At 44.9% G+C, this 19162-nt stretch overlaps 2 protein-coding genes across 12 annotated transcripts in view; one reads left to right on the forward strand and one right to left on the reverse strand.

Annotated features, from left to right (window-relative positions):
• Positions 1-276: 276 nt before the first annotated feature.
• Positions 277-3098, reverse strand: esm1 (endothelial cell-specific molecule 1). Its single transcript, XM_063210621.1, has 3 exons — positions 2324-3098; positions 1624-1770; positions 277-1162 (listed from the first exon to the last, which is right to left on the reverse strand). The coding sequence occupies exons 1-3, from the start codon at positions 2631-2633 to the stop codon at positions 1086-1088; spliced, it is 534 nt and encodes a 177-aa protein (XP_063066691.1). The 5' UTR covers positions 2634-3098; the 3' UTR covers positions 277-1085.
• A 2889-nt stretch (positions 3099-5987) lies between these two features.
• Positions 5988-19162, forward strand: part of LOC134458339 (probable E3 ubiquitin-protein ligase HERC1) — a 110620-nt gene continuing 97445 nt past the window's right edge. For 8 of the 11 annotated variants that reach the window (XM_063210603.1, XM_063210593.1, XM_063210597.1 and 5 more), the window contains exons 1-4: positions 5988-6361; positions 11917-12929; positions 16430-16525; positions 18293-18475. In XM_063210603.1, coding sequence (XP_063066673.1) covers positions 11952-12929; positions 16430-16525; positions 18293-18475 — 1257 coding nt within the window. In that variant the 5' untranslated portion in view covers positions 5988-6361; positions 11917-11951. Of the gene's footprint in view, positions 6362-6411; positions 6450-6482; positions 6729-10775; positions 11431-11916; positions 12930-16429; positions 16526-18292; positions 18476-19162 lie in introns of those variants that run through there. The other 3 variants (XM_063210596.1, XM_063210595.1, XM_063210594.1) reach the window with 3 other exon arrangements.

The raw sequence follows: 19162 nt of genomic DNA on the forward strand, positions 1-19162 counted from the left end.
AGGAACGCTGGCCTGGAAGGATTGGATAAGCTTGAATGTCCCCCAGCCTCCTCCCTACGCAGACACACACAAAGACACTCACATAATGTCTCACACCAACAACACCCCCCCCCCCCCCCCAACACACACACACACACACACACACACACACACACACACACACACACACACACACACACACACACACACACACACACACACACACACCTCCTGGCCTGCCAATCTTCCCACACGCAAATGCAACATAAGTAACAGCACAAACACATTGCAGACAAACAGACCTTTATTGCATTCAGGAATACTGGAATATATACAACACCCAAGTACACAGCTCCATATTTTTTCAGCTCAGATTTTCAAATCATATGTCATGTTAATAGACTTGCATGTTTGTAAGTCACTTTTTAAAAATATCCCAATGAAAACCATAATTTAACAGCCACAGACAGTGTCTAGCACATAAAGACATAAATATGCATTTCTGGTCACTGGTCAGACTTGTATACTTTAACATCAGAGTCTTTGAGGTCACATAACTCTGGATTTAAAGATTAATATTCTGACTTCCATTATGATTAGATAAGATGCTTTACAGGGCAACATGGAGCTACATGTGCGGTATGTCCATGATATTCTCAGTGGCCAAAAGAGCAGTTGCCAAACAATACAGGACTTTACAAACTCTTAACATCTTTTTCAAATGTTGTCCCACAAACAATTATCTTTTGTTGAATGGTTATACTGTTGCATTCAGAATAATATATTATGGGTTTGCTAATCATATGCATCTGTGTATGGCCGACTGCGCATGTGTGCAGAGTGCACGTATAACAACATGATATAACACCCATAATGCTCTCACTCAAGGGGGGAATGAGGACAGAGAGAAGGAATATATTTGCCACTCTGTTACAAAATCACTTTTTCAGCACTGCTCTGGAAAATATTATATAAAACTCTGAATGATCACACCTCTGATCTATTCATTTAAGACATAATAAAATATATAATTTATATTTATTGACCATTTAAGTTACTCATATGCTACAATGTCACTATAAAAAAAAAATCTGTGAAAGAGGCTGTCAGCGAGGATTCCATTTAGGGGATGTGGATCTGTCTTTGGGGTGGTCGCCACTGTCTCCAGAACCCATCTCATTTCCTAGAGAAGATCATAAATAAAATGACAGTTAGAATAGAATAGAACAAAACAGAACAGAACATAATAGCATAGAATAGAAAAGAATGACTCTTTGACCTAACAGAGGGAATATCCTCTGGTTCACAATCTCCAACTATACTACAAAACATATATCTCCAACGTCATGTGGTTACCGTGACAGACAATCCCAAACTTTTTTGTTTGTTTGTATTACATTTTTTTTCATAATAATAGACCCTAAAGACATGTGGTGATGTACTTCAAGGGTTTTAGATCCAAATTTACATCACAAGGCATTTCACAAAGGTTTTCTGTATTCACAGAATTACATATGTAGTCTTAATTCCAAACACTCTCCCTGTCAGATTGTTGTGGCATATGTTTCTATTGTTTACAGAGTGCCTGCCTTCAACACACTTGATTTGATTGATTTGGGTCCGCTAATTGGTAAAGATATTTACCAGTGGCCCCATGGCCCCGCATCTTGTTGGTCATCTTGGCGAAGAACTTGAAGGTGAGGCATGCTCCAGTCTCCCTGTCACAGAGACCCCCAGCCTTACAGTTGCAGGTCTGTCTGCACTCCACCCCATAGGTGCCATACATGCAGTCTGTGGGAGAGAAAAGATTCAACATGTGAAGATTGGATTCAGCATGGGAGCAAGGACACAACTTTTTATTGGCAAGGAAAGTCGGGTTCTCCAGCAACACAACATGATTCATTCACAGTTTCATGGTGATATACACAAACTATTATGTTATTGTATAGCCACCTAGACTTAGACGCAATGGCCAATTTTGTGGTGGAATACATTGTACATACACTGTAGCCTACATAAGAATATGGTTTAATTATCATCTTGAAAAATACCTTTTTAATTATTAAATATAGAAATGACACCCTAAATTGTTTCACGTTAAATCGAATGGATTGAATCTGACCTGTGACATGTTTATTCAACGATCTGTTAGGCTACAGGTTATCAATTTATAGCTTTAGGCTATATACATTAATTTCCATTCATTTTTAGTCGGGAAAAATAATAAATGCCGCTGATTATTTCTGTTTTTCCCCCCAAAGTTATTGCTTTTCAGTTGCCTTGTTCTGGTAGCACTGCATCTCCAGACACATTGGCGCAGTGCAGTGCACTTTGGAGAGCTTACCTTTGCAAATGCCATATTCATCCCCGTAGTCATCCTCGTCCTTGTAAAAGTCGCAGAAGAGCCCAGGTCCGCACTTCACCCCGTGCATCCCTGACACCGTGCGGTAACAATGCTCTCCTCTCCCCGCTGTGCAGACTTGACAGCAGCCGCAGTCATCCTGGACCGTCCGTCTACATCTCTGTGTGGAGCCGCACAGGTCGACGTTGCAGCGCTCCGGACAGTTCACCGCATATTTAGCTGATGCTCCCCATGATTCAGCTTCTCGCAGCTGCACCGCGAGAAGAAAGGCAGCAATGAGGAATATGTGCATGACTGGTTCTACTCAAAAAGTGACAGGCAGCAGTGCGATTGTAATTTCTCAGAATGGTGATGGTGTAGCCAAAATTGCCAAGAGAGCAATACGCAAGGACAGGCGAGGCGGTCACTTGAATGTTCGGATATAACACGTCGTGTCGCATGGTTGTCAGCTTTAAACAAGTTTGTTTTGCACATGGTATGCCCTTGTCAATTTCCTCAATCCGGTGTTGTTGTCTATTTGCCAGCCTGCCCCCTTGTTTTAGAAATCCGGCATGGAAGTGGGATTAGCGCGCCACTGCCATCCAGGAATTGAAGTTCGTGCTAAATGATGTCATCAGTTATGTTTAGGGTTGTTTGTGTGGACGGTCGTTAGAAGCCCCTTGACCCCCAGGTTCCTGATTCCTTACTTGACCCTTTGTGCCAAGACCAAGACAGATTTGTTGTAAATAAGGTAGGCCTACCTGTATGGTCCACACACACGCAACACTACACAGGTTAGAGGCGTAATAAATTAGTGTCTGTGTCAGGCTGCGCGTCTCAGTCAGACGCGTACTATAAATATAAGTAAGAAGTTGAATGTATTGGTCTGGATGTAATATAAGCATAGGGATTCTGCTCTTGTGAAACTTCAGTGTGACCGTAGGGGGCAGTGTGCGCATGGAAAATGAGTCATCCCTTCTATGCAGAACCTCAATAATGCAGAGACTACTGCAAGCTTGTTGCCAAAATGGTATGTCCAATTATAAATCTGTTACTTCGACTTTCAGAGTAATGCAATGTTGTTATGAAGTGGTTGAGCGTTCTTATATAGACAGTAACTTGGATCCCTGCATGAAGGGTGTATGTAGGCCTAAGCTTACCTCACTCTTGTGAAAACTTGAAGTTGCAGTGATGATGAACACACCTTGTAAAATAAAAACATGTTTGCTTCCCACGTGTTGCACTTTAGCCTACCAAATACATGTGATGCCATTTGTTGCACTGTATTATATTACTACAGTGTTATTACTGCAGTTTTTGTGCAGCAAGATTGTACACAAAAAAACATAACAACATTCATATCCAAGAGTATAACAACTTTTACAATGTTATCATTTGAATTGTATAACTTTTACATTTTTATATTTCATGTTGTAGACTATTTAAAAAATATATTTTTTCTGTATTGCATCTTGCTATGTCTGTCATTTGCCTATAGCCTACGATCAAGCACAAGGCCTTGACCCTTGCCTACGAAGCCATTGCAGGAACGGCCCCAGTTTATCTGATGGACTTACTAAAGCCGTATGTGGCTGGAAGAGAACTGCGCTCCTCCAGCACAAACCGTCGGGCTCTGCCATCTTCTCGCTAGGTACTCCCAGTCAAGACTGTTCTCTGTTGTTGTTCCCAAGTGGTGGAATGGTCTCCCAGAGGCAGCAAGACTAAGCACATACATGGGGTTGTACAAAATAACGGACCTGTCATTTTAGTGTGGGAAGTTTCATGGCTCAAGTGGTCCAGCCTGTTGGACAATCGTCATTCATTGCACTTTGCACCAGTAAGGTGAGGTGTGAAGGTTCAATTAGTTTTGCTCAAAAAATTGCAATGCACACAACATTATGGGTGGCATGTCTGTTCAAAAAGAAGAATTTCTAGGTGCGCGTGTAACTGTTTCATCTTTGACCTAGACAGCAAGTCTTTGTGATGTATCAAGAGCCTCGATATTCAATGTAATATTTGCATACCACCAAGAAGGATTAGCCACATCCTACAGGATTAACTGTGGATGCAAGAGGAAGCTGTCGATTTGAGCAAAACTGTGCTCTAACCCTGCTAATTGAACCTTCACATTTCACCTTACTGGTGCAAAGTGCAATCAATGAAGATTGGCCGACAGGCTGGTCCACTTGAGCCATGAAAGTTCCCACACTAAAATGACAGGTGTTTCCATTATTTTGTCCAACCTCTGTATCTCTTGCAGCCTTCAAGAGGCAAGTAAAAACTCTCCTTTTTCGTGACTATCTAGTAGACTAATGCTTGTGCTGCCCCTATAGCCCCAGGCCAGACTCTTGACATGTGTAGGCTACAGTATGTGTGTGTACTCTACTTAACAAAAAAAGGAAAACAAAACTAACCCTTCTTTGTATCTACTATTGTGAAGTTGGCTATATGTCCTCGTTTGTAAGTCGCTTTGGTTATAAGCGTCTGCCAAATGTAATGTAATGTAATGTAATGTAATGTAATACAAGCTTCCTGTGTGTAGTATCTTATCCACTCAAGTAGTCATATTCTTTTAACTGTCCCCATGAGGAAGACTTGATTTGTTAAAACGGCGTTTATTTATTTTGCCTCACATGCGTGAAACAAGATTAAAAAATCACTCAAACTTGCTGTTTTTATGTCTGTTATTGAACTCAAATCTTACCTTAACCACGTTCAAAACAAGGCTACATTGGTTTGTAACTTCTTTTTTTTTTTTTTTACTTTTTAGGACTATTTTTATAAACTAATTTACTAATGCAGTGTGTGCTTCTGCCTTTCCCAGTGCTCACTAGTACGATCTCAATGTGGTTTTCTTTCCCTGATTAAACAAAATGTAAAATAAAATAATAATGAAAAAGCACAGCTGAACTTGATGACACTCAGTGTGCTGCTCGAGCCTATGTATGCATAATAGTTTAGCATAAACGTTGAGCATAAATATGTTTATCAGGAGCTGCCTAAACATTTAAAAGCTGTGTGCTTGTAGGCTAACCTTTCTTTTTTGAATAAATATGAGCTACTGTATTATAGGCTAAATATGAGATGTGAGCACTTGCAATTTACATTCTTTTTTTCCCGCTTTACACTCAATGAATAAATGTCTGTAGGACTCTGAGCCCCATGAAGCGATAGCCTGTCAGCCCCAATTTGGCCAAAATCAAATCTATCACCCCTTTTGTTAAATCCCTCTTACTCTCACACATGAGTTTTGGGAACTGAAGATCTCACTAGCTTGAATTCATTCTGACAAGTATTTATTTTTATAATGATAATAATAATAATAATAATGTTAATAATAATAAAAACATGCCCCATAGCCTATAGAAATAGGCCTAGCCAAACCAAGCAATTAAAAAGTTCAGAGTGCATGCTTTTTGTGACATAATTTTAGGCGTAGGCTAGGCCTAGGCCTAGGCCTTACAAGCAGTCAACTCCTTTGTGTAGACCAGAATGATAGTTTTCATTGATTTGCAGTTGATTAATTAAAACCATAGCCTAATCTAGGTTTTCAAACACCCGTTTGCAATTTTTTTTTTTTTTTTTTTTAAAGCCGAGCCTTCTGGAAACGAGGGGTTAAAAGGGTGCTCTTCGTGATGACGTCGGTTTGGGCGTTTGAATGCACAGTGCCGAGGGGCTTCGCTTGCTGTCCGCGCATTCCATGATTCCAGATCTGTTTTTCATGGCAACAGTCCCGTTGCCTGCTGCTAGCTTGGTAGCGAGTTATTTCAAATCTGACATTAGCAACACTTTACCGGCCTTTTTGTGGAAGGACGAGTGAAGAATTATCCCTGCTTTCATCGATTGCAAAGACTGCAGTCGTGGTTATCCTGTTTTTAAACAATGACAGTTTAAACATTTTTCGTCCCTGTTGTGCACCAAAATCAGACTTGCAGAGGGCAGTGGTTTGGTAGCCTCAAGCATAGCTTTCTAGCTAGCCTGTTTGCTAGCTAAAGAAAGCAGTGTCAGGCTGGGTGTGAATGACAGACGCAGGGAAGAGAGGTAAGATTGGCCTTCTGTTTTGCAATACTTTTCAACGTGATTATGGCTGTGAGCATCACGAGAGCCCAGGAAATATGTCGTACTGAAAGTAAATAATGCCAGGTGGTAAGACCATCACCATTTACGAGCTGTCACTCTTTTGTGTTTTCTGATCAGCTAGCTAAGAAAGGAGGAACCCAGCCAACGGACTGTCTTAACGTCAAAACAGCTAGTTGGTTGGCCTGCCATGTAGCTAGGTTGTTGGTAAATTAAGTGGGCAGTCGGTTGATGCCAGTGAACTGTTTTGTCTGAGCAATTAACGCAAGTCTCTACTGAGTGCATTCTGCTGACATGATTCAGCACACTAACACCATTTGCCACCAGAGCTGTAAGTGCGAGGTTAATTTATAGTTAGCATGCTACAATATGTCAATCTGCTACTGGCTTAGCAACAATTGTAGCCACCACAGGCTACTTAGCTATGTAGCAATCTTCAAAAACATTGTAGCACTGGGCGGAATTATGTTGCAACATTGTAACCTTGTGGAGATTTTGTCGCACGAGCGTCTTTGCATTGGATTTGACACGCGAATACGCGTGCAGACAACACATGTAATGAACTAAGTGTTAACAAACGACATGCATTGCAGACGAACAGGGAACGACCATGTTGAAGATTGGACCTTAATAGAACATTCAACATGTTCTGTCTAACTATCGTAACGAGTCTTTTTGAACTAGAATTGCATGTCGATATTCAAGCGACAGTGTAATCGGTTAATTTTATTGGACGTTACACCTTCCTGTTATTTGAGGGTATTGGGGCTGGAGATGCACGACCTTTACATGGAGAGGCGTTGGCTTTTGTGTGCAGTTGCACGGGTTGCAACGCTCCCTTTTACTGTGATAGTGTCTTGTCCAATCTATCTGCAATGCTAAACTAACACATTTTACTGCAAAACAAATTAGCCCCTGCTCAGCTGCATGTAAGTAGGGTGGACCTTGAATGTTTTCCAAGTCTGTATGTCTTCTCATGTTGGCTACGTGTGTCGGGTTTTCTTCACGTCAATGATGGCAACATGTGAAATGAAAGAACTCCCTCCCAGTTGTGAATAGCTTGCAGTTTGTCAGTTGCAATGTTTTTCTTAGATTATTATTATTACTATGACCGAATTGTGTGAAGACAAGTATTCCTTATGAGCATTTTGAGGCACATCTAGCCTAACTGATTGCATATATGAGTTTTCCTATTTTCATTTCCATTTGCCATCCTGATTGAATCCTGTCCCTTGCATAACAGGTTCTGGCTTGGGAATTACTTTTGGCTATAGGCCTACCTTTGGTGACTTTCACTTGTTGTCTTACTGAGAAGGTATGATAGTCGCATTTTATTATGCTCACGGTAAAATGATGTGTTCTTCTTTAACATCACATGAGATAGGCTATGACCACAGCAACAACACAGAGAACTGTGGAAACTGTGTGGTATCAAAATTGGTTTAGGTGTAATTCAGTTCAGGGGGATATCAGTTCCTCAAAAACACGGTGGTGTAAAATTACTGTTCGACTTTATAGGGTCTTCTTAGTATTTAAACTTATTATTAGTAACATGTAACCATAGCCTCACCTACATAGCACCACTTGACTGTTGTAAATAATCAGCCTTTAATCAACAAGTCTGGAAGAGCAAACAGTTGTTTACATGTAACTTGGTATGACATTGTTTTCTAAGCCAGTTTTCTGTGACTTGATCCAACAATGTTGGCTGGGTTGTTTTGTTGAAAGATGCCTTGTAAGGTCGTAGACCTGTTTCATTAGTTAGTTAGTTAGACTTAACAGCAGTGTTGCGTAGAGTTTAACCCTCAGGCTTTAAAAAGCTTCCTGTTTATTTTTACACGTAGGAAACTGTATAAGTCATCTGCAGCCAGTCGTAAGTGCTTGAAGCTGGAGGGGTGGAGGGGGTTAAGGGCTGGCTTGCTGAGATGTTGGCAGCCACGGCGGGCTGAAGAAACTGGTTCACATGCCTTTGCTCCATAAGGAAGGAGAGTCTACTTTCCCCTCTCTGTGTGCTTGGTCATGACTGACTGACTGATGCCCTCATCTCATCTTGGCATTCGAGTGTAGCATTGCCATGGGCACAAACAGACTAGCGGTGTCTGTGTGCCACTTCTGGATGGCACTTGCCCTGGTCTCATGGGTTCGTCTGTCTGTCCGTCTGCTTGTCTGTCTGTCTGTCTGTCTGACTGCCTCTGATGTTAAATTCATTGGCCTTCTCTGTCTGTCTGTCTGCCTGTCTGCCTGTCTCTCTTTCTCAATGCTCATCCTTCTTTTCTCTCTCTCCCCTCTTGCCATCAGGACAGATGATGGGGTTGATGGTGGAGTGAACCTTGTATGGCTGCTCTAGTAGTTGCAATAAAACTTAACATTGCCCTCCTCAAGACAAACTATGCTAACATGAGTCAGCAATCTAAGAAGCTTGCATTACATTTACATCACTTTTACTTTTCAGCGTAGGAAGGAGAAAAAAAACCCTCACATTTTGTTCTTATTTCATTCTGACCATGTTTGAATTTTCAGAGAGTCATTTACAAAAGTAATTTGCATTTACAGAGCATAATACTCATTGATAGAGCATTGTCTTTTTTTGGAAAAGAAAGGCAACTCAAAATCAAACTTTGAGATTGACTGCACCTCTGCCTGTTCTCTGGAGCCCAGTCCAGTTAACCCAGTTACATTTGACCACTGGCGTGGCGTCGGTCAAAGTTGGTAGGCTACCGTTAGGTTAGGTAGGGGTTTACATAACTTAATCGTCCTGAAGCAAGCAGAGCTCAGGGAATGCAGGGGTTATGTGTTACAGTGCGGTGAAGGCCACGGTCAGGGGTTAGCTGGGACATATTTGGACAGTCCAGGCGGCTGTTTGTAGTTCATGTGACGCTCTCTTGGAATGTAGTCACGATTCTTGCTGGATCATATTATGCCACTGGAATTGCATGTGTCTGGTCAGGTCAACCTCTGGTGGCTGGATTTTCACTTCAGTGTTTCCCCCAACCCAAACACCTCATACTTGTCAAAGTGGACACCTTGATAACAAACACCAACCGCCTTGAATAGGTTCCCTGAAGAACACAACGATTTTATGAATGCAAATGTATTTTTTAAGGTTGCTGTAAGCACCCACCTTGACTAACGAGTTCTGCGGGAAACGCTGCGTGCTTCATGAATAATATTACTGTCAGATCTGTAGTTTCATCTGCTGTTAAGAGATTCCAGCAAATTTCAACAAGCTGTTGTATTGTATTATTGTGAACAATACAACTACATGTTGACATTGGCCTGGAATGTTCCTTTAAATGTAGGAAATGCATAATACAGTACATTGTGTACATTACATAATAATTATCATGTATACACAGCATATGGTGTGTCATGCTCTTTTATGGGCTGTGACACAACTAGTGGTATCTGAAATCGCTATGAGACGACAACCCCCCCCCCCTGTCGCTAACACACACATGCCGCTTAATGTGAACTTTCACTGCAGCGAGAGGTCTTGCCATGTCAGAGAATTGTTGAGCGCCTTGTGGAGTGTGCACACGCCTCAACACTGCATTTTTAATCACTCTGACACACACTGTGCAAGATTAGATTGAGTTAGTGTAGTGCTGCCGATTAGCCTGCCGCAACGCCTGTATCAGTGGGACCCAGTGACCTCATTTTTCCCTCCTCCCACCCAGGAAGATGACAATATGCCCACAGTGTATGCTGTGCTGTTCTAGTATTAATGAGAGGAACCCTGGGGAGAAATACCCCAGTCACCAGTAGCCTCCATATGATGGGCTTCCTGCGTCTCTTGCCAAGAGATTAAAAAAAGGCTTCCACACTGCCTGACTGAATGTCTCACACTCACTTCTAATGGATGCTGATATTGTACTGCATTAACCTAACTTGGGCCTCCTTATTTTATTAGAGAACTATGACTCTGGGATGTCTTCCTGTGTTAGGTTACTGAGGCATAAGACTTTGAACATCAAAAATAGATGAAACTTCTGTCAAGGTGGATGCAGAGTTATGTGTTTACAATGTATCGAGATGGCTATATTCCTATTGGTGGACTCCTCATAGGTGTGTGAGCTCAAAACTATGTTTGGGCATAATATGCTTCCTTGCACGGTGCACACTTAAAAATTGTAAGTTAGCCTATTAGGTTCCTGTAAAACTGCACAGAGAAAGTGTATTTATCATAAAGAAAATACGACTGGTGTTTCAACGTTTGATTTGAGAGCTGACAGTTGTGTGTTATGTAACCCATCTTTGGCACAGCCGTAGTGAAGATCTTGTACTAGGTCAGTGTCATGTGGAATCGTGGTTCATGTGTAATGATTGACAGCTGATTTTGAAGTTACCAGCTTGATGGATTGTGTCATCGAAATACTTTCTGAAATTGCAGTCACAAATAATGCATTCTTCTGATGTTTCTATTCTTAATAGCCCTATATGTTCCTATATCTTTGCTATTTTCTTGATTGCTTATTACATTGCTTATTGTTCTGTATAGAAAAGTCATGCACACTTCCTACTGGCACACCACTATGTTGCATTTAATGTTTTTTTTCTTCCAATAGATGAATTATGTAACAGCACTCAGTTGTTGAAATAAGAACCATTGACATTTTTTAACTTATCTACAGCTTGTGCGAAATTGATGTGTCTGCTCTAGTCCCAGACATTTTCCCCCAGCAATTCACCAAATCAGTCAATTGTAATTAAATAACTTTAATTAATTATTATCACCAAGGGCGAAGCCATCAGGATTGTTCCCAAATCGTAGTCACGATAAAATTTGTCAATCGCAATGATCGCTCTTGGGCATAATGTAGGCCAATCGTTCTCCTGATGCTGATGTCATTGTTGACATTAGAAAAAGTTTAGCCTACAAATCAGTGCTGAGTTGTGTGCAGTGTGGGAATGGCTAGTTCTCGGCCAAAGTTAAATGGAGCAAAGAACCGTATGCGAGTCATATCAGTGCGTTTAAAGACAGGTTTCGATCCACACGCTCTAAAATGGTCACGTCGGCAACATCCTCTAAAGTGGTGAGTGTTTAGAAACGGTCATGATAAAAATGTTCATTTGACAGCACAGGGAAATGGATTTTAATTTCCTCCATCGCCGTCCCAGCCGTTGAGTGCCAGGTTGCCCATCAGTGCTTATAATTGCTACCTCTTCCTTTTAGTCTGATTGTGTGATTCACTGATGAATGACCTGTCATTTGACTCACCCTTTCTCTTCTCCTCTCCTCTCCTCTCCTCCCTATTCCTCTCCTCTTCTCTCCTCTCTCTTCTCTCCCTCCTCTCCTCTCTTCTCTCTCTCCTCCCTTCTCTCTCTCCTCTCCTCTCCTCTCCTCTCCTCTCCTCTCCTCTCCTCTCCTCTCCTCTCCCCTCCCTCTCCTCTCCTCTCCTCTCCTCTCTCTCTCTCTCTCTCTCTCTCTCTCTCTCTCTCTCTCTCTCTCCTCTCTCCTCTCTCCTCTCTCTCTCCTCTCCTCCTCCCTATATATCTCTCCCCTGTCTCTCCTCCCGCAGCTGTGTCCCACACTCTCCGTGGATAATGCTCAGTCATGGTGCCGTGCCAGACCCACGTGATGCTGAAGTGGCAGGAGCACCTGAACAGCGCCTGGGCGTCGGAGGACAGCGTGGCCACGGCCTCGCGGCGCGGGGCGGGCGCGCTCTACGCCAAGCTGCTGGCGAGTAAGGAGGTGGTGGCGCTGGCGCAGCCGGTGCAGGACCTGATGGGCCCGCGGCTGCCCGACTTCCAGCACGAGAGCAGCGCGGCGGAGGAGCGCGAGGAGTACCTGTCGGCCCTGCTGCTGGCGCAGCGCTGCCTGGCGCGCCGCTCGCTGGCCGGCACGCCCTTCGCCCTGGCGCTGCACCACCGGCTGGTGGTGCTGCAGCGCATCTACTACGCGCTGCACAGCAAGTACCACGAGCGCTTCCGGCCCGCGCCACCGCCGCAGCCGGCCCAGAGCGGCACCGAGGGCGGCCAGCTGGAGCCCTCCAGCGCCGAGCCCTGGATGCCGGGGCCCCGCGCCCGCTCGGGCACCGACGTGCTGATCGAGATGGGCGTGCGCACCGGCCTGAGCCTGCTCTTCGCCCTGCTGCAGCAGAACTGGCAGAGGGGCCAGCAGGAGGTCGCAGGGCCCACCTCCACCGCCGCGGGTGTGAGCTCCGGCGCTGAACTGTGCAACGACGTGCTGGCCACGGCCTCGTCCGTGCTGGCCTCGCTGCCGCCGCTCTCCCTGGCCAACGAGAACAAGATCCCCAGCGTGGGGCTGCACTGCCTGGCGCAGGTGGGCGACTTCCTGAAGCGTACGGCCGTCAGCGGCTCGGGGGCCGACCGCGTGGGCAAGAGGCTGGCGCTGGAGCTGCTGCTGGGCCTGGCACTGCAGCGCGGCTCCCTGCGCTTCCTGCTGGAGTGGGTGGAGGTGGCCCTGGCAGCCTCCTCCTCCTCTTCATCCTCCTCCTCCTCTGGCGGGGAGGGAGGGGGCATCGGGTACGATCTCATCCATCAGACGCTGCTTCAGATGAGGCAGTACTCGGTAAGTGGTGCCGTCCGTCTGTCTGTCCCTCCTTCCTTTCTTTCTTTTAATCCATATCTTACGCTCTGTAAAAGAGAGTGCATTGTTGTACACTGTTTGCCAATCTTGGAAATCAATACAGTGAAGAGTTGCATGTTAATGTTTTCTTTTTTCTAATGACACAACTAAAGTCAATAAAAGTCTGTCAACACCACAACAAAAGTAAAAAATATAGGAATAATAGAGTTATAGCAAATGTGACTCGATCTGGCGGAATGTCTCCGACTCCGGAATTTGCTTTTCCCCAAGCTGCTATGTTTGAAAATAAGCCTGTTATTTTATTTTGGATTGCAGTGACTCACTTCTGTGACTCACACATGCAGGGTCCAGGTTTAGTTCAGACATGATGGTGGAGTGCAGTGTGTCTTTTGCCCCAGTGGACCGAGATGTTCGCAACCAGATGAAAAAAAAGATATCTTTTTTTTTCATCTGGTAGCAAACATCTCGGTCCACTGGGGATAGTTGTTGGCAACGTGTGTGTGTGTGTATGTGTGTGTGCGTGTGCGTGTGCGTGTGCGTGTGCGCGCACACTCACGCGCATACTCACGCGCATATATGTGTGAGTGCATGGACATGTACGAGGGAGAGAGAGAGAGAGAGAGTGGGATGAGGTGAGGTGATGAGGACAGATGCAGTGAGTCCCAGAGGGTCAGCAGCATGATGATGGGTATTCTGGGTGGTGGTGGTGGTGGTGGTGGTGGGGCATGATGGGTAGATGCTGGGTGGTGGTGGTGGTGGTGGGGCATGATGGGTAGATGCTGGGTGGTGTTGGTGGTGGTGGGGCATGATGGATAGATGCTGGGTGGTGGTGGTGGTGGTGGGGCATGATGGGTAGATGCTGGGTGGTGGTGGTGGTGGTGGTGGTGGTGGTGGTGGTGGGGCATGATGGATAGATGCTGGGTGGTGGTGGTGGTGGTGTGGGGCATGATGGGTGGTGGTGGTGGTGGTGGGGCATGATGGGTAGATGCTGGGTGGTGGTGGTGGTGGGGCATGATGGGTAGATGCTAGGCTGGGTGGTGGTGGGTAGATGCTCGGCTCAGTGGTGGTGTTGGTGGGGCATGATGGATAGATGCTGGGCTGGGTGGTAGTGGTGGTGTTGGACAGATGCTGGGCTGGGTGGTGGTGGTGGTGTGGCATGATCGGTAGATGCTACTAGACTGTGTGGTGTTGTGGCATGATGGGTAAGCTGGGTTGAGGTGGTGCTGTGGTTGTGCAGTAGGGAAAGCACTCAGAGCCCCACTGGCTGCCCACCACACCACACATTAGCCATGCCTCTCAGCTCTCAGGGTCTTAAAGCACATTAGCTATGCCTGCTGGTCTTATCATGCACTTCTCAGACACAACTCTGTGTGTGTATGGCTGCAATCGTATGTGTGTACATGAGTGTTTGCAAGTGTGTGTTCACCTCTTACAGTGCTGTCCCTCTATGTGCTGCTGGTCTTATTACACACTTCTGAAATGTGTGTGTGTGTTTGTGTGTGTGTGTGTGTGTGTGTGTGTGTGTGTGTGTGTGTGTGTGTGTGTGTGTGTGTGTGTGTGTGTGTGTGTGTGTTTGTGTGTGTGTGTTCTTCTGTTGGATTAGGGTTAGGGTTCTGTTATTATTATAGGCTGTTTAGAAAACTGTGTGAGTGGATGTTTGCTGGTGTGTATGTCTGTGTGTTTGCCTGTGTGATTGATGTCTTGTGTGTTTTATCTGTGTGTGAATGTGTGTTGGTGTTACAGCCTGTTCAGGCAACTGTGTGTATATGAGTGTACGGTCCACTTCTGTACATACCGGTATACACGTCGATGTATGTGTTCTGCATGAGTGACTGCATTGAAGTGTCCAAGGAGGCCAGGAGCCCAAACAATTCTCCCTGTTCATTCGCTAAATCAAATTCCACCCCTCTCTTTGCTTTGACTGATGCCTTGGCTGTCTGCCTGGCTGTGACACGGCTACTGCTGTGCCGCTGCCTGCGAGTGTCTTTGGCTCTGGCTCTGCCGGAGCGCCGCGTCCATCTGATTTATCCTGCTTTTAATCAGTGGGGAACCTTCCTCCAGCTAGCCTTTTATAGACGCGCCCGTGAAGGACTCCAGCGCCATCGATCGCCACCGCCCAGTGCTCTGTCTGTTGATATGAGCTACCAATTCGCTTTTTATCATGCATGACCCATACCAAACTCTTTTCCTAATCCTAACCTAAACTGAGGGCTGATTGTATTCATACTCGGTGCCTGATTTCAAGCTTGACAGAGCTTGCCTGCAAGAGTAAAATGTAAGCTTGTAAAATGTAAGATTGGGTTTTTTTTATTTCAAAAAGTGTTAAAAGTTTAGTCTAAGAATTGATGTAGTGCATTGTAATGGCTTGGTGGCTGTGCTCAGACGGTAAAGTTCATATTGACAGCCAGGACAACGGCTCTTGTGTGAGGTGTAGCAGGCAGGCGGTGTGCACCCCTGTATCGGCTTTTGCCTTGGAGCGCACTTAAGAGCCTTTGTGTTTTGCCTGGCTCATGTATAATGATCTTCCTTTCCAGAACATAAAAAATCTTTACTTTGTGCATCGACACCAGGTGGTGTACTTCACGGTGTGGGAAAGCTCAATTTCACTTCTTGCGATTGACTTTTCATTTCAATATTGGAGTGTTTTTTTTTCTTTTCCCAATACACTTAGATGTCCCTGAGGTATTATTGCTCCAATATTTCTAAGTCTCCCCATGGAGATCTACTTAAGAACTCTCTTCACAGTGGAAATACTCAGAGTAGAATGGTGCTAGAGCAGCTTTGGTGTTTTGCTTGGCTCCCTATATATAACAACCGTCCTTCCCATAATGTACAATTCTAAACATGGTGCATTGATTCCAGATATATTCATGATGTGGGAAAGCTTCCACTTCTTGCAATTGACTAACTTTTCATTTCAATATTAGAGTGTTTTGCTTTTTTTCAATGCACTAAGATCTCCCAGATGTATTATTGTTTCGATCATTTTAATTCTTCCAATGGAGGGCCACTTATGGGCTCACTTCACAGTGGGAAAACACTCACAGTAAAATGCTTTTCTGGAGGAGTTTGCTGTGAAAGAGAATCGCCCAAAATCCCTTCAGCCATCTGCACTCTGGATGAATAATAGATGGCTTGTTTATATTTGTTTTTTTTGTCTGTTTGTTTGTTGGTTCTGTTGTGTTTTTTTCCCATCTGCACAATGGCTGGGTGACTAATGGTGTGGGGATAATAACAGGGGTAATGATGTCTCACTGGCGATGATTGTCTGTTGTTGCAGCCTTTTGTCATTGTCCTGGACAGGTGTCCAATGGTTGATTCTCTCTTTCTATCTCTCTCTCCCTCTACCCCCCCCTTCTCCCCCTCACTCTCTCCATCTCTGTGTGCCTCTGCCTCTCTCTCTCTCTCTCTTTCTTTCTCTCTCTCTCTTTCTTTCTCTCTCTCTCTCTCTCTCTCTCTCTCACTCTCACTCTCTCTCTCAGGGTTTCCGAGGTGAATCGGTCAACACTCAGGTACTGAAGAAGGATGCTGATGGCCTCTGCAGTTTGTCCCATGTGGCTCTCTGTCTCTTCGAGGAGGTGAGTGATTGGGTGTTGTAATAAACCACAAATGCATTGATGTGGACAGACTGCAGATATCAATATGAATATGTACACATGCACAAAACACAACACCTTTCAGATAGACAAATAATGTAAAGACGTGCAGTGGCAATGCATACAATTATTAGAGACATACAGTTTGTTTATAAAAACTGAGGACTGTACCCTCCATAAATGAGCCGTCTGCAGTGTGATTGATTTATATTATAGAACAGCACTTAAAACCCCAACACAGTCCATACATAATCTTATTTTCATCATGGTCAATAGTGTTTCCATGTAGTTTGCTCCACAGCATTAAGGGCCGTACACACACGTTGCTGCTAGTTACTCGCTCAGCGAATGAACTCAATAGAATATCAATGTGTTCCAGCGAGCCTAGCAGGCGAGTGGGTGAGTACTGCACAAGTGATGCGATGTGGGCGGATCCAGAGTTGAAAATATTTTATCTTCGAGCGAGGCGAGTAAGTGAGTAACCAATTGGAAGGCAGAGTTTGGTACTTCTCGCCTGTTCATTGGCAGTTAAAGCCGCTGGAACTTTCAGCGAACGTTCCATGAAAGAGAGGCGAGTAGGCGAGCAAGCGAGAAGCTAGTAAATGGCAGCAATGTGTGTGTACGGCCCTTTATAGTGTTATGGATATGAGAGAGAGAGAGAGAGACAGAGACCCCTTTCTTTCTTGTCGGTGCTGTGTCAGAAGAGCTTCAGCCTGTAGGCTCTCTGCATTGGCAGGCACAGTCAGACCTACAGACACTAATGCTCTGGATGCCTTCGCCATGCGCCCATAAATCTGGATTCTAATCTGTCTGACCATGTGCCCCGCTTGTCAGGGTTCCCATGATCATCACCTCTACCATAGCGAGGGGGGGTGGGGGGCTCTTCCTAGACTGAAATTAAATCTTGATTCCCAGATTAGATCCCATGACTTCCCGTTGTTGTCTTGTTGTGCAATCACTTCAGAGTTGACCTTTGACCTGGTAAATATATTTAATGTTTTATTGTATGTGTGCAATTATATAAAATTAATTACGTCAAATTTAGGATGATTTATCATAACGTGTTACCATCATTCTGGTTTGTTTGTTTTGTTTTCGTTCATTCGCACCATTTGGTGTTTACGTGGGTGTGTCCTTCTACCATGACTGTTTTGATTTCCTTTGATAGTTTTTTCAGTAGTTCTCCTTCCAGTAGTCAGCCAGGAGTATACCATAGTCAGCAACCATAATCAAGCAAGTTGTTCATAAAAATCCAATCTAAGTAAAATTCTAACTGAGGCGGAGGTTTCAAAAGTAAAAGTGAGCTTATCGTATTTGTACAACACTAGCACTACAGAATGTACTCCATTGTACCTATTTAGGTAGATGGACTGTGTTGTTACTGAAAAACACTGAAAACCTAAAGAGAACCCAACCCACCACAAACTTGATCAAACCAGCGCAGACTAGTTAGCTGATCGTAAGACTAGTCAGGTCTACCGTTTATTCAGATAAGTTACCTGTGTATGGAAACTGTCTTTTTTTTAAACTTTTGCTTTTAACACCTCTGAACAGGGGTAATGATGAACCATACAGATGAGCTTACTTCAATTCATTTCATCGAAGTGAAATGTTTTGGGCCACCACATCCTTTCCTCAGACTAATAAACTCTGCACCCGTTTTACCGCAAAGAGTTTAACCCTTTTGATTGAGTGAAAATTCTAACATCCATCCCTCCATCCATCCATCCATTTATCTTTCCTTTGCAGATCTGCAACCTGGCGTCCAACTGCCTGTGCTCCTGCAGCACTGGCACGGGCAGTACGGGCACGGAGGGCGATGCCGTCAGGGTGTACGTCTGGGGCAGCAACAGCAGCCACCAGCTGGCAGAGGGCACCCTGGAGAAGATCCTACAGCCCAAGCTGGCACAGGGCTTCAGCGACGCCCAAATGGTGAGTAAGGTGCAAAGTGCCAGCGAACTAGCCAGCCAGCCAGGCAGCAAACCCCTTCCTCCAGGGGCGGAGTAGAGAGGGGGGCATAGGGGCTAGGAACCCCCGGCCTCACCACTTGGGGGGGCCCCCTGCCAGTGGCTTTCGATTGCCAAACATCTTGTAGGGGCCCCATTCTACGATATTTCGTGGGCCCAACGCCTCTGACACATCCCACCCCCCCCGCCCCCCCCCTGTCCCAATACCAGTGCTCCGCCCCTTCCTTCCTCCCATCCTCATGCATTGACAAGACCGTGGCAGCCTGCCATAAGCTGTGATTTCTTTTCCATACTTGTTGTCTAAGCATGAAACATGTATTCCCGCCAAAACTTAGCTGGACAGACAGTTACTCTCAACAAAATGTGGTGGGTGTTTGGGCCATTTTGCCTTTATTTAAATGGGACAGTGTGAGAGCGCATAGGAAGTCAGTGGAGGAGAGAGATGGGGTAGGGTTGGGAAATGGTCCAGGCTAGACTGGAACCTGGGTCCCCATGGGCAATGCATTGTCATAAGCAGCAGCCCAGGCCTGTTTTATTTGTTTTAAAAAAGCACATAAGCAGCAACCCAGGCCTGATGTAAAATGTTCACTGGAATACCACTAATACTATTTTCAGGCCACTCAGAATGGAGCCAGTGCCTGTTCTTTGTCGG

This window comes from Engraulis encrasicolus, chromosome 11 (assembly GCF_034702125.1).
Source record: "Engraulis encrasicolus isolate BLACKSEA-1 chromosome 11, IST_EnEncr_1.0, whole genome shotgun sequence".
Taxonomy (NCBI): domain Eukaryota; kingdom Metazoa; phylum Chordata; class Actinopteri; order Clupeiformes; family Engraulidae; genus Engraulis; species Engraulis encrasicolus.

Excerpts from the sequence above, each read along its gene's own strand:
- esm1 (XM_063210621.1), bottom strand. The coding sequence starts at position 2,633 with ATGCACATATTCCTCATTGCTGCCTTTCTTCTCGCGGTGCAGCTGCGA. Across the intron at positions 1,771-2,323 it reads TGAATATGGCATTTGCAAAG|ACTGCATGTATGGCACCTAT; the intron begins GTAAGCTCTCCA and ends TCTCTCCCACAG. Across the intron at positions 1,163-1,623 it reads GCGGGGCCATGGGGCCACTG|GAAATGAGATGGGTTCTGGA; the intron begins GTAAATATCTTT and ends GATCTTCTCTAG.